Below are 15,749 nucleotides of genomic sequence, written 5' to 3'. Positions count from 1 at the left end.
CTATTCTTCCCTGTTCCTGTAGTATGTTTCTACTTTAGGGTTGGTTCTTCTTTGCCGATTCATTTTTTTTTTTTTTAATAAGAGGTATTTGTGTAAGCAACTCCAAATCTGCAGGGGATTTTGTCTCTGGCTTCACTTCAGCTCTCCCCTCTGACCAGGAACCCCAAACTAAGAGCTCCACCCTCCAGCAGGTATCCACAACCAGCAGCATCCCTGTCCCGCTGCCTCTGTTCTCAGGGGTATGCTGGTTCTTTCTCATCAAGGGCAGCACCCTGCAGCATAACTGGGCTTGGTATTCCCAATCACCCGAGGTTCCCTCAGGCCTAGACTCCACAAACAGTCTGAGAGGTGAATGTCTCTGTGGTTTTTTGCTGATGCTCCAGCTGCACCCAGCTAACCTCAGGAGTGCATTTGCTGCCTCCACAGAGCTGTTTGCACTTTACACAGGTTAATCCCGGCCCTGGATCTTTCCCCAGATCTTCTTGCATTTAATCAGGAGCACCCAGTTCTACCCCATCTTCTCGATTTTCAGGAATCTATGTTTTCTTTATGGTGCAAATTTGTTGTATTTGTGGGGGAAATTGGGAGAGCTTGAAATTTACTAACTTATTCTGCCATCTTCCCTGAATCCTCTGTTAAGATATTATTTATAAAAGTACTTAACACAGTGCCTGGCACATATTAGGTACTATATAAATGCTTATTCCCTCCCTCTGACCCAATGTAACATAACTAATAAGTGTCATAGATGGATTTCAAACCTACTACTCTCTCCCAATTTTAAATACAGTCCACTTTCTGTTATATAGTAGTGCCTTGGCTAACTGTTTTCTCTTCCTTTTTTTTTTTTAACTTGGTATTGTAATGGGAAAGAAAATGGGTAAATCAAGTACCAGATAAAAAAGTTAATTGCCTGTAATTTTAAAAAGTTCTTTGTCATATCAATATAATATACTTATGTATTTCAGTATGTTCATATTTTAAATTCTATTTTTAATTTTGATCCTATGTGAACTACAGGATATTAGTTCCCTACTGCCATTATTTTTTCTTGTTCTTAGCCTGGAGCTCAGTTCTACTTCTAGTATCCCAGAAATGAAAATAATAATTCTTTGTAGGCTTCAAAAATATCCTTTTTCTATCTCCTAATGTGAGTAAGTATCTGAGGGTAAACAGAAACTTCTCTTCTGCCCTCAATCTTAGCCAACTTGCATTTATTTCCGTATCCTAAAAGTTACAGCCAAAGCCTTGGGTGTTCTATTTTCTTTCCCCACTTCTCTTAATTTTGCGTTGTTGTTGTTGTTGTTGTTGTTGTTTACTTCATTGTCATACATGTTTTAGGCTCATTTGAAATACTCCCTTGCTTTTCTTTTTATTGCTCAGGTTGTCTAGCCATCAGTGGAATAAAGCACCTCTTTCACCTCCATTATGTTGGGCTATTATTGTCTTGCCTCCCAAACGATTCTCACTCCCCACACCTAAAAGCTATACACTGGAGTACTTATAACCAAAAAAGTTACATGACATATAGTAATATAAATATTTTCACCTCCAAAATACATAGCCAAAATCATTTCATTACAGGTACTTTAAACAATCTCCATGATAGCTTGTTTATATTATTAATGACAGTAAAGATTGTACACACAGAGAAAACCATGTACTTTTCAAAGAAATAAGAAATACATTGCTATTTTTCTGTTATTTTTGTAGTTGAAAGTATAATAAAAACTTGTCAGTTTATTCACATTTTCTTATTGGGGAGAAATATATTTGCTCAGGGTAGAAGTATAGTTGAGTAGCAGGTAACAAAGAGAAGAGGGTCACTTTGTGGACTAAATCACGTATAAAGTTAGATATATGTGGAATTTTCTAGCATGCTTGAATCACTCAAAGTTCCACAAGAAGGCATGATTTCAAATAAAAAGAAAGAGGTTTAGAGCTTTTCTAAGTAACTATTTTCTTTACCTGCCATTGATTATGGGTAAGAATTTTGATCAATGAACTTAAATAATGATAAAAAAGGACAATTAAAGGAATAATGATCAAATTAACTTTAAAAACTTGAAAACTTTTAATTTAGAGTTATCTATGAAATATGTATACCTGTAGACAGTGAAGTCCTCAATATTTTGTCTGTAAATAATAGTGTGCTGATTGTCATATCCTGAAATATTTTCAAAGTTATGTAAATGAGATCTATTATACACACACACACACACACACACACACACACACACACGAGTTAGGCTTAAGTATTTACATAGGAAATAAAGAAAAGACTGACATAGAAAATGTGTGTGTGTGTCTGTGTGTGTTTGTGTGTACATACACTTTCTGCAGGTAGATAATTGATAGACATTGAAATTTGAATTATGAGTTAGGCATAGGGTAGAATAGGAAAAGAGGTTTAAACTCCAGCTTAAACTGTGGGTTGTGATGCCATATGGGGTCTCATCATTGAATGTGGGGGTCACAGAATCATGATCTGTTATCAGTAAATGTTTGATTAGTATACCTATTTTATATACCTATTCCCAGATCACGTAAACATTTCTTGGACAAAAAGGGGTCATAATTGGAAAAAGTTTAAGAAGTTCTGGTTTAAACTATTTTTGGCAACTTGCAAAGTTTCATTCAAAGACCCTATACTTCTCTCAGAAACAAAAGCTCATCTTTTTTTCTTTCTTTCTTTCTTTTTGTTTTTTTGACCAACATTTTTTCCATGATGCCAAATGGCTGAGTCAAAGAACACTATGGAATTTAAAGAATTCTCTTCTTCACCTCTCACATCTTCATAAAAAGGAACTCTGGAGAAATGTCATAAAGGCTTCTGTCACAGGAATATATAATCAGAGAATTGGATTGGTACTTGTCAAAAGGAAGGAATACACTAATACACATTGTGCCTCAGCAGGTTAGGACATCTCAAGAAAGCATCAAATATATTGGTTGGACATAAACTGATATCATGCATACCGCATACATAGGAAATAACCATGAGTGCATTATAAAGGATTACAATAGTAAAGAGATCACAGATATATTTGGAGTAATTTAGGTACTAAATTGTAACTTGTAAGAATAATTATACTTTAATGGTTCAAGGGAGCAGCTAGGTGACACAGTGGATAGAATGCCAGGCTTAGAGACTGAACTTATTTTTCTAAGTTCAAATCTGACCTCAGACTCTTATGAGCTGAGTGACCTGGGACAAGTCGCTTAACCCTGTTTGCCTCTCTTTCTTCATCTGTAAAATGAGCTGGAGAAAGAAATAGTAAACTACTCTAGTATCTTTGCAAAGAAAACTCCAAATGGGGTCACAAAGAGTTGAACATAACTGAAAAACAAATGAACAACAGTTTTTCAAGAGGAATGATTTGGGGAAGCTAGCAATACGGGATAGGACTTTATTCACTTATAAACTAAAACTAATTAAATTAACCTTTTTTTTTTGCTTAGTTATACATCTTCTTCTGAATTACACAAATCGTTAAATTCTCGTGAATGACACAGTTAGAATAATGCTATTCCCTGTAAATAATTAATTATCTTGGTTTATTTTCTATTGGCTTTGAAAATTATGTAGATTGAGCTATCTTATGCATGACTTTTTAGGAGCCTATAAGAAACTTTGAATATATTTCATGAAACCAAAAAAAATGCAATTACTCTCTTAACAATTTTCTTCTGTTGTCCTTTACCTTTTTTCCGTTCTTCAGTGTTCTCATTTAACTGAATTAACTCATTTAACTAGAATTGCATTGTCTTCTTTCAGTATTTTATTTAAAATTTAGAGAAATATGTGGATTCTTCAGCATTATATAATAGAACAGTAAAGTCTTTTTAAAGATGTTTAAAAAGTATCCTGCCCATTTCTAACAATTAAGTATTGTCTTAGGTTTATTTGTTATTATTTAATTAGAATATAAATCACTGACAACCCAAAACCACTGTCTATGACATTTAAAAAACAATCAGGCAGGCATCATAGCTTCCAAACAGCTCTTTGGAATGAAAAGTTAATAAGCTAGAAATTATAGTTTAAAAAAATATTCTTTTATTGTGGGAATAGTTGAAGGAAAATCATAATTATTCAGTGCAAACCGCATCTATTTGTCCCTGAATCTTTAGTAATGCTCATTATGTGACCTAAGAAGAAAAATACACTGCATAACTAGCCTATGTATATATTTTCCTCTATATCTGTATCTGTCTTTATTTCTATATTCAGATATATTGGAAAGGGGTTTCTAAGGTTCCAAAAAAACAAGTACATATAAAATATATACTAAATGGCACGTATAAAACTGATGTTGGCTCTCTTATGTAGGCAGATAGGTGCTATTAAAGAACTTAATTTGGCATTAGAAAGACCCGAGTTTAATTTCTGGCTTCAGACACTAACTTGTGTGACCTTGGACAAATCAGTTCACCTCTTTCTCTGTGTGTTTCAGCTTCAGTTTCCCCATCTGTACAATAGGGATTATAATAATACCATCTCAGAGTTGTGAGGATCAAATGAGGTAATATTTCTAAAGTGCTTTGCAATCCTTCAGGTGCTTTAGAATTGCTAGCTATTGTTATCATTCCTTTCCCCTACCATCCATACCTATGCAGATACCTTTAAAGAACTGATTTGAAAGGCACTATCATTCAAGGAGCAAGATAACTCATCCTGATTTGGATGTATTCCTAGTATTTAGTATTCATAATAATACTAAAATATTTCAATTTCTAATTCCATAAAAATATTGATAGATATTATCTACATAAAATTTTAAAGAATAATAATGGGATCTTGAGACCAAAAAACTTGAGTATCACTGTTGTAAAGAAATAACTATTAATTTTCTCTGTTGTGCTTGTCTTTCTGATTCCCAAATGCTACATTTTGAGTATATCACCTTTCAATGTTATATTGTCTAATAAAAATCCAGTCAGTTGTCAGTGTAGAAGAATGACCTAATAAATTGGTTAAACTCTGAATGGCTATCATGGAACTACTGCTGTTGTGTGCATTGTTTATTTCATTTCTCTCTCTCTCTCTCTCTCTCTCTCTCTCTTCTTTTTAATAGTCCGCTTTGCTGAAGATCTTGACAATGACAGCACAACTTTTAATCCTGAGTACAGCCATCAAATATTTGGTGATGAGTAAGTATTGTAGAAACCATATAGGCAAATGTAAATAAGATCCAAGCATTTATTTTTTAGCTTCACTTAGTTATTAAATTTTAGGTTTACTTGGTGCCTTTTATATAACATTTCATATTTTCTTATGTTGTAAATTTTTTGTAACTGAGATTTTATGTATGTTTTACTCTGTTACAAGTGGAAGTTTTAAGTAATTAGATTCTTTTTTTTTTTTTTTTTGCATTATAATTTATGAAAAGTAAGCAAACAGATAACAGGGACCTATTAAGAAAAGTAACTTGTAGGATATATGAGATCTCAGTACAGTAATGATTACTGCTCATAAGCCTGACAAATAGTAGGATCTTAAAGTACTTTGATTCATCAAAAAGAAATTCTATTTGGTATTAACTTTTTATATTAATATTTACTTTATGATGATTTTATAAAACATGTTTAGTAACTAACCAAAATTTTAAAATAACTATAACATTCCATCATTACTTTGGAGTAAATGGAATTTTACTATATCATGGAATTATTGTTTTTTAAAATAATTGTTCCATTATATACAGAGACCTTGCCTTTTTTTTTAAAGGTCAACTAAGAGCATGAGTCCATTGTCACTTACTGTTGCACTATGTGTCAACATTGTTCTGTGGAGTTTAATTTAGTTTTATCAGTTTTTTACATAAATTCCAACAAATTTATTTAACTCATTAATAGAAGCTTATGGTTTTTTATTATCTGACCATGTGTTAACTTTCACTGGCTGTTGAATGTATTCAGTAATAATTTCATTGGGAGTCTTGTTCATGAACTTTTATCATTTTAAAGAATAAAAAGCTCTACATAATACATTCCACTTAAAGGGGGAATATTGATGCATCAATCTGGAGTCTTTTTAACTGTTCTTCAAAAAAAAAAAAGAATTATTGGAAACATTCTGTAGTATTTATTTTGTTTTATTCCTCTTTGCTTTTATTATTCTCTGTAATGGCAAGGGTTAGGGAACTAAGTGATAAGTACTGCTACTTTTTTTGCATATTTCACCTAGCAAACACTCCATATTGTCTTATCAACTTCCATTTGTATATCCTTTAGGATTCGCTTGTAAATACATTTCAGAGCTCTCATAGCACTTGGAAACATCTATTTGAAAGATGAGTACTACCATTTCACCTCCTGGTTTCTTGACTTGGTTTAGGCTACGATTACTTCCTTTTTTATAGAGGTGGAAAGTTGGTAGAAGGAAGAGTACAATTGAAGAACCACTTGCAATATTTTGATTGGTTAGATTCTGGTTCAGCTTTTCTACCACTTTTATGCAATCTGGCTACTTAAATGATTTTTATAAAAGTTTATTTGTTTTTATAGTAACAGTGAGAAATATTTTTAATGCATGCACATTCAAAGTGTTCATAGATAATATATTTTTTTTGTTTCTCTTGGGTTCTTGATTGGTGCTTTTCTTTTCCTTCTAGTGAAACTGTCTTCGGTTACAAGGGTCTTAAGATCATTTTGTACTATAATGCTGGTAACCTGTCAACATTGTTCCGAATTGAGTATGCATCTAAAGTTAGTGAGAATTTCGACTGTGTAGAGGTAAAAAACAAATAAAACTTATATTTTTAATTATGTTTAAAATTTTAAAATTACATTATTCTAAACATAGATAAGAGAGGGCTATTTTATTTACTTTTTAGATTACATATACTCAATTATCAATTGTCACTTCTACTACTCATTAAATTATGTAGCCATTTTCCTTCTCCATCTTAGTTCTTAGTTAATTTTCCATACCGTTTTATTTTGCCTTTTGAATGTCAAGGTTGTATTTTCTTTTCAAACACTTAAGTTCTATTGCCATTGCCTTTGGATTGTGAATTAAGAAAATCATTTACTGAAAAAGCCTTACTGTGATACATTTTATGTAATATAAAGGAATGGAAAGGGTAGAAGAAAATAACTAAATTCTCTTTTTTCAAATTTTGCTTGAAAACTACTTTTCTAATTTCTCTCATCAGTTACTAGTTTCATGTTTATTTCTTCTGACTTAATAATGAGTTTATTAGTATTGTTGTTATTAGGATTGTCTCACAAGCATAGGTAATAAAGTCAATTGAAACAAAACTGAAAGAGTCAGAAAGAAGTTAGGGCAGGAGTGAAATTGAGTATTTTGAGTATGTGTTTTTCTATTCCAAATTGAAATGTAGACAATTTTTGTTTTACCTGATTTCTAAAAATATTTACTTATTTTTTGAAAATGCTCCTTTTTTCTGTTTATTGATTCTTAATCTTTTATATAACCAATCTCTTGACTTCCTATGCCTTTAAAAAAAAAAAAAAGATGAACTGAGAGGTTTATATTTTATACATTTATAACAGAGTTATACTTCATTTCTACAATTTCTGTTGGGTATATTGTAGAATTCACCTGCCAAAGTCAGTATCCTTTAGGCCCTAACAAACTTAAATTTCTCCTATTTTCATGTTATTCTACTCAGGAAAGGCCTCTTCTAACAACAAAAAAGCTTTTCTCTCAATTTTCATTGAGAACTATAAGGGTGAAATGGACTTTTTTTATTCAAAAAAGAGAGCAATTTCATAGCATACAATTTTTTTTTTCATTTTTACCCCCATTAAAGAGTATACATCAGATTTGTAAAATCAGAGCTTAATACCAGGCACTACCTTTTTCTCCTAATCAGTGGTTGACTAATGATACCAGCGTCGATGCCCTCTTGTCACAAATCATTATATTTCTAGCGTCTTTAACCAATTTCAATGTATTTTTTTTTACCTTTCACTTGGAGTTCCATCATTACTCTATAATTTTTTTTCAAAGAAATCATACCAGGTCCTTACTGCTGTTGGACAATCCTAGTTGTCTTATCAACTTTCTATGTCAGTTTCTATCATAGCTCTTCCAAATATATTCCTCCCTAATTTAAACCTACTGTGTTTCCCCTTCCTACCACTGTCTCAGCTAAGAACTTTGCCTTATATTTTATTTTAAAAAAACTTGTCATGAGTTTCCTCTTCTCCCCCTTATTTCATGTCACTCCTATGCCTTCTTCTACTATTTCCATCTTTATCCCAATCTCACATGTTGAGGTGGCCTTACTTTTTGCCAAAGTTAACCCTCCTTCTCTGCTCAAGTAGTCCTATTCCATCCTGTCTCTTTCAATAGATTTGCCTCTTATTATCCTCATGCTGTCATTTATTTTCAATCTCTCCCTTTCCATTAGCTCCTTCTCTTTTACCTGTAAATATGCCCATGTCACCTCCATGCTGAAAAAGCTAATTTGATCATTTTATGCTTTCTATCATCTTATGGCTGTTCTTTCTCTTTGTGGCCAAACTCTTTGAAAAGACCATCTATATAAGTACTTTCACTTTGTCTTCTCTTGACCTCTTCTTTTTTTTTTTTAATAGCTTTTTATTTACAAGATATATGCATAGGTAATTTTTCAGCATTGACAGTTGCAAATCCTTTTGTTCCAACTTTTTCCCTTCTTTCCCCCACCCCTTCCCCCAGATGGTAGGTTGACCAATACATGTTAAATATGTTAAAGTGTAAGTTCAATACAATATATATATACCTAGCCAAGCTATTAATTTGCTGTATAAAAAGAGTCGGATTTTGAAATAGTGTACAATTAGCCTATGAAGGAAAACAAAAATGCAGGTGGACAAAAAATAGAGGGATTGGGAATTCTGTGTAGTGGTTCATAGTCATCTCCCAGAGTTCTTTCCCTGGGTGTAACTGGTTCAGTTCATTACTGCTCTATTGGAACTGATTCTTCATTGTTGAAGAGGGCCATGCCCATCAGAATTGATCATCATGTAGTGTTGTTGTTAAAGTATATAATGATCTCCTGGTCCTGCTCATTTCACTCAGCATCAGTTCATATAAGTCTCTCCAGGCCTTTCTGAAATCATCCTGCTAGTCGTTTCTTATAGAACAATAATTTCCACAATATTCATATACCACAATTTATTCAGCCATTCTCCAATTGATGGGCATCCACTCAGTTTCCAGTTTGTGGCCACTACAAAGAGGGCTGCCCCACACATTCTTGCTTACATAGGCCCCTTTCCCTTCTTTAAAATCTCTTTGGTGCTAAGTGAAATGAGCAGAACCAGGAGATTATTATACACTTCCACAATGATACTGTATGAGGATGTATTTTGATGGAAGTGGATTTCTTTGACAAAGAGATCTAACTCAGTTTCAATTGATAAATGATGGACAGAAGCAGCTACACTCAAAGAAAGAACACTGGGAAATGAATGTAAACTATTTGCATTTTTGTTTTTCTTCCCGGGTTATTTTTATCTTCTGAATCCAATTCTCCCTGTGCAACAAGAAAACTGTTCGGTTCTGCACACATATATTGTATCTAGGATATACTGTAACCTATTCAACATGTAAAGGACTGTTTGTCATCTGGGAGAGGGGGTGGAGGGAGGGAGGGGAAAAATTGGAATAGAAGCGAGTGCAAGGGATAATGTTGTAAAAAAAAATTACCCTGGCATGGGTTCTGTCAATAAAAAGTTATTATAAAATAAAATTTAAAAAAACATCAAAAAAAAAAAAAACTCTCTTTGGGATATGAGCCCAGTAATAACACTGATGGGTCAAAGGGTATATACAGTTTGATAGCTTTTTGAGCATAGTTCTAAATTGCTCTCCAGAATGGCTGGATGTATTCTTAATTCCACCAACAATGTATCAGTGTCCCAGTTTTCCCACGTCCCCTCCAATATTCTGCATTACCTTTCTCTGTCATTCTAGCCAATCTGACAGGTGTGTAGTGGTATCTCAGAGTAGTCTTACTTTGCATTTCTCTGATTAATAATGACTTGGAGCATCTTTTCATATGGCTAAAAATAGTTTCAATTTCTTCATCTGAGAATTGTCTGTTCTTATCCTTTGACCATTTATCAATTGGAGAATGGCTTGATATCTTATAAATTAGATTGACCTCTTCTTAAACCCTTACAATGTGGCTTCCAACTTTATCACTCTACTGATAGTTCTTTCACCAGAGTTACCATTGACCAAATCCAACAACCTTTTCTTGATCTCATTGCCGCCTCTGCACTCTGTTACTGTTAATCACTCTCTTCTTCTCTCTAAGTTTCTGGGACACTAATTTCTCCTGATTCTTCTTCTGCTGATATGATCATTCTTCAATCTCTTTTGCTGAATCTTCATCTAGATCATACCTTCTAACCATAGGTGTCCCACAAGATTCTGTCCTATATTCTCTTCTCTGCTCAATCTATATTACCTCACTTGGTGATCCCATCAGTTCCAATGGATTTATTTACCATCTTTATGTAGATGATGATTTTTACATCTTCCTATCCTGTTCTAATCTGTCCATCGAACTTTAATATTGTGTCTTCAATTTGTCTTTCAAACATCTAGAACTGGATTCCAGAAGATAAATTAAAATTCAACATGTCCAAAACTGAATTCATCTTTCCCCCGAACCCGCCTCCATTTCTAACTTTCTTGTTCTTGTGGAAATCTCAGTATTCACAACCTGAGTGTCACTCACATCTTTAGACTCACAACCTAGGTATCATCCTTACTTTCTCTCATCTCTCTCCCATATCCAATCTGTTGTCAAGGCTTGTTGATTTCACATTTCTAACATCTTTCAAATATATCTGCCTCTTTTCAAAGACACTGTCACTACTCTGGTCCAGACCTTCATGACCTCATACTTTGACTGTTGTGATAACCTGCTGGTAGGTCTGTCTGTATCAAGTTTCTTCACTATTCCAATCCATTCTTTATTCAGTTACTAAAGTGATTTTCCTAATGTACAAGTCTAGTCATATCACTCCTTTATTCAATAAACTCCATTGACTCTCTGTTGCTCCCTTTCATTTTCAGATCCCTTCATAATCTACTTTTTCTTAACTTTTCAATCTTCTTATACTTTACTTCTCACCTTTTACTTTTCAATCTGATGATATGATATTTACTTCCTTGCTATTCTTTAACTAAGACATTCAAATTTCCACTCAGAATTTTCTCTAGCTACTTTTCATGCCTGGAATGCTCTTTCTTCCCATCTCTATTGATTTTCTTTATGTCCTAACTAAAATTTTATTTTCTGAAGGAAGCTTTCTTTTTATTACCATTTATAGCTTGTTTCTACATATTTGTTTTCTTCTTGTCTTTTCCATTAATTCTATTGTGAATTCCTTGAGGATCTTGACTATCTTTTGCCTCATTTGTATCCCCAGTGCATAATAAATGGCACATAGCAGTTGCGTAGTAAATATTTATTGATTGAATGGCTAGCTGGCTGCCTTAGGTGACTCGGCCAAATATGGAAGGCTTGAACTCATTCTAAGTTGACTCTTTAATTACTGTTCATATCCAGTATGGGAGCTGCTCCTATTTTGAAAAGATGCATTCTTAAATTAGCTAGAATTTATGATAGAAGTCTTATTAATATATAGTTTTTCATAATTAAATGTCACTAAATCATCCAAACACAAGTCAAGGTAGTTATTTTTAAAAGGCTATTGGTATTTATTTTCATGAAACTCATTGTCTATGGGCATTTTTTTTCTTTAGTTGTAAGACTAACTGAGCTGAATTGATTTCTTTCAAAGGAAATATTGATTTAATTATTGATAAATCTTTCAAATATTGTATACAATGAAAATAGTTATGTATTTACATTGACTTCTAATTGCTCCATGCTTGAAAACCTGTTTTTTTCATTTGGAAATACATTTTCACTGAGAAATCAATGTTTTTTTATTCCAAGTTACTTTTTAGAGTGTCTTATTCTTTTCTGGTCACAAAAATCATTTAAATGTGTTCAAACATTCCCTTTGCCATCTTCTTTTAATTTTTTTTTTTAAAAGAGAAAAAGCAAATCTGAAGTTCGATGAATTTTTTAGTGTTTGCCTTTCTCTTTAGGAATTGTACAAGGTTATATTTTTTCCAGCATTTGAGTTATCTTTTGTATAAATTAATATGTTGCCTAGACAAGACATGTATCAAGATCATTAAATTATTTTTATATCATCAAGCATTTATTGAACACTTAGCACCTCTCCAGAATTGTATGAAGTACTGATGAAAATGTAACAAAATATGACCTGCTATTATGAAATTTATAATCTAGAAAGAATATTAATATGGGTCAAACTAGAATACACTTAATGTGCCGTTAATAGGAGATACTATTATGATTTGAAGAAAGCTTTTTGAAACAGGTAAGATGAGCAAGAATTTGAAAATTGCTAGATTTGGAGGGAGAGAAGACATTTTCCACAAAAAATGGGCATTTTTTCATCCATTTTTTTTTTGCAATTATAAGTATAGTTGCTATAAATTTTTTTCCACTTTTTTTTTTAAGACAAAATTTAGGCATATTTTTCTTAGACTGCAATTGTTGGATAACAAAAATTATTTTTATAAGTCCTACTTCATATTGCTAAATTGTATTTCTCAGTATTGTTCTGGTATGCAATTTCTGTGTAATTCACGATTATACTTGTTCCTCCATAATGCCCATTGTCTTTGAATTTTATACACTTTGAATTTTTTGACTCCTCATTTATCATCATCTATCTAACCCTCTAATAACCTTTTTTTCAGTGTCATTGCAATTGTTAAAATTTCCAGTACCATTTCATGTAAAAGTGGTAGTGGACATCCTCGTTTCATAATTGTTTTTAGAAGGAGTACTTCTAATTTTTTTTTTAATGCTATCATGTTGACTTGATTGAAGGTAAGTCACTTTTTATTGCATTATGAAAAAATTGAAAGAAAATTTTTCTGAGTAGAAGGAAAAATTATGAACTAATACATAGTAATATGAGAATGAGTGTGACATATGTAGAGGACTGTGAATAGCCTCCTAGGAATGATGTTATTAAGGTGATATGGGAAATAAAGTTGAATTTTAAAGCTCATTTTAAAGCCTTGAAACCTGCATTGAGAAGTTGGCACTAGAGTGCTAGGCACCATTTTGACTCTTAATTAAGAAGGTATAAAAAATAAAAAGGATATCTTTAAGAGGCCATGGTGTATAAGATAAAAAGCATCGAAGTAGGAATAGAAATAGAGGGCAGCAGCCAAGAAATCTAGTTCTGTCTTTAAGGAAACTGAAGAATATTTTTATTCCATAATTATTTTGAATGTTGAAAATCTGCATAGAAAGCAACAAATGGTTAACTTGGCATGTAGTGTAGAAGGCCGCATATAGTGGGGGAACTCTGGATAAGATATAAGACCCTTCAGCCCAGGGGGAACCTGCTGACAATGTCTGGTTTGGCTTCCCATCTCTCCCCTAAGGGCTCTTGGCCTTCCTGAGAAGTCAAGGAGGGTGGGACCACCCATGTTCTACTTGAAGCAAGGGATACTTACAGTAAGGAAGCATTTACATATCTATAGCAGTCTGCTGTGGTGATATGGTAATATGGTGATTTAATGGTTCTATAGTTGGCAGATGCTCAGTATGCTGTAGGGATGTAATCATACTAAGGTATTTAGGGGCTGAGAGGACTTGAAATACACAGACTCCATCTTTGACCATCCTCATGGGTCTCCTGATTTCTTAATATAAGTCACTTAATAAGACCACTCCACTAAAACCAAGGACTTGGGCTGGTCCTAAGATCCTCCAGAGCTAGTTCAGATAGTACATTTTGGCAGCCCAATTTGGGGGCACTAGAAAGCACACTACAATGTAGTAATTAGAGATGGCTTTAAAATAGTATAATAGCCATAAAGTTTTTTTTTTTAAATAATAGCTTTTTATTTTCAAAATATATACAAAGATAGTTTTCAACATTCACCCTTGCAAAACCTTAAGTTCCAATTTTTTTCTCTTTCCCTTCCTTCTCCCTCCTCCCCTAAACAGCAAATAATCCAATATATGTTAAATATGTGTAATTCTTTTTTATTTTTTTCCTGAGGCAATTGGGGTTAAGTGACTTGTCTGATGTCACACCTCCAGGAAATATTAAGTGTTTGAGGCCACATTTGAACTCGGGTCCTCCTGACTTCAGGGCTGGTGCTCTATCTACAACACCAACTAGCTGCCCCAAACATTCCACAATTATGCTGCACCAGAAAAATCAGATCAAAAAGAAAAAAAAAGTGAGAAAGAAAACCAAAACAAGCAAACAACAACAAAAAGGGTGAAAGTATTATGTTGTGATCCACATTCAGTCCCCACAAGCCTCTTTCTGGATGTAGGTGACTGTCTCCATCACAAATATATTGACTTTGGCCTGAATCTCATCTCATTGTTGAAAAGAGCCAAGTCTATCAGAATCGATCATCGTATGTTCTTCTTGTTGCTGTGTATGTTATTCTCATTTATGCGAGTCTCTCCAGGCTTTTCTGAAATAATCCTGCTGGGTAGTTTTTTGTTGTTCATTTGTTTTTTAAATAAAGTTTTTTATTTTCAAAATATATGCAAAGATAGTTTTCAACATTCACCCTTGCAAAACCTTATGTTCCCAATTTTTTTTCTCCCTTCCTCCCACCCCCTGCCTAGATGGTAAGTAGTCCAATATATGTTAAATATGTGCGATTCTTCCAAACATTTCCACAATTATGCTGGTCAAGAAAAATCAGATCAAAAAGAAAAAAAAAGCAAAGAAAACAAAATGCAAACAAACAACAACAAAAGTTGTTGTAGTCCATACTCATTTCTCACAGTCCTTTCTCTGGGTGCATTTGATTCTCTCTATCACAAGACTACTGGAACTGACCTGAATCACCTCGCTGTTGAAAAGAGCCAAGTCCATCAGAATTGATCATTGTATAATCTTGTTGTTACTGTGTACAATGTTCTCTTGATTCTACTCACTTCACTTAGCATCACTTTGTGTAAGTCTCTCTAGGCCTTTCTGAAACCATCCTGCTGATCTTTTCTTATAGAACAATAATATTCCATAACATTCATATACCATAACTTGTTCATTCATTCTCCAACTAATGGGCATCCACTCATTTTCCAGTTTTTTTGCCTCTACAAAAAAGGCTGCTACAAACATTTTTGCATATGTTGCTCCTTTTCCCTCTTTTATGATTGCTTTGGGATACAGGCCCAGTAGATACTCCTGTGTCAAAGATTTTGCACAGTTTGATAATCCGAAAGCAGAGTTAAAAATTAGTCATTCCTCACCATATTTTTAGGTTTCTTTTTGCCAGTAGTTACATTTAAATGCAATCACTTCAAAAAATTAAGTGTATTAGTTTTTCCCCTCATGGCTTATATCAGTGAGCCACAGAGAACTGCTAATTTTGATTTTTAAGTTGATTTTTAAAGTTTATTATTTAAATTTAAAAAAATTAACCTTTATATTGGCACTATTGTCTGTTTTCATTTTGTAAATTGAAATGAGATATCTTCAGAATCATTTGAAATTGAGTTTACTTTTTTCTCTCATTGTAATTAGGATTTCCTCATGTTTAATCATTATCTTTGCAAATAAAATAGTGCTTATTCTGCTTAAACACATATATTCTTAAAAAATTTAACGAAAAGCAAACAAAATGAACATTATAACAAAGAAAGGATTGTATATGAAACTTCAAATCTTTATTATGTAGAACT

At 33.0% G+C, this 15,749-nt stretch overlaps 1 protein-coding gene and 1 long non-coding RNA gene across 2 annotated transcripts in view; one reads left to right on the top strand and one right to left on the bottom strand.

Moving 5' to 3' along the window:
- The window catches only part of LOC127557791 (uncharacterized), a 111,783-nt gene that overhangs the window by 14,813 nt on the left and 81,221 nt on the right, over positions 1–15,749 (bottom strand). The window lies entirely within an intron of this gene.
- HAT1 (histone acetyltransferase 1) overlaps positions 1–15,749 on the top strand; it is a 90,838-nt gene that overhangs the window by 40,850 nt on the left and 34,239 nt on the right. The window contains exons 3-4 of the mRNA XM_051991088.1: positions 5,079–5,154; positions 6,618–6,738. Of these exons, the coding sequence (XP_051847048.1) occupies positions 5,079–5,154; positions 6,618–6,738 (197 nt within the window). The remainder of the gene's footprint in view (positions 1–5,078; positions 5,155–6,617; positions 6,739–15,749) is intronic.

The sequence above is a fragment of the Antechinus flavipes genome, chromosome 3 (assembly GCF_016432865.1).
Source record: "Antechinus flavipes isolate AdamAnt ecotype Samford, QLD, Australia chromosome 3, AdamAnt_v2, whole genome shotgun sequence".
Classification (NCBI taxonomy): Eukaryota; Metazoa; Chordata; class Mammalia; order Dasyuromorphia; family Dasyuridae; genus Antechinus; species Antechinus flavipes.
The sequence above is the reverse complement of the archived record's forward strand: the minus strand, read 5'-3'. Positions and strand labels throughout refer to the sequence as shown.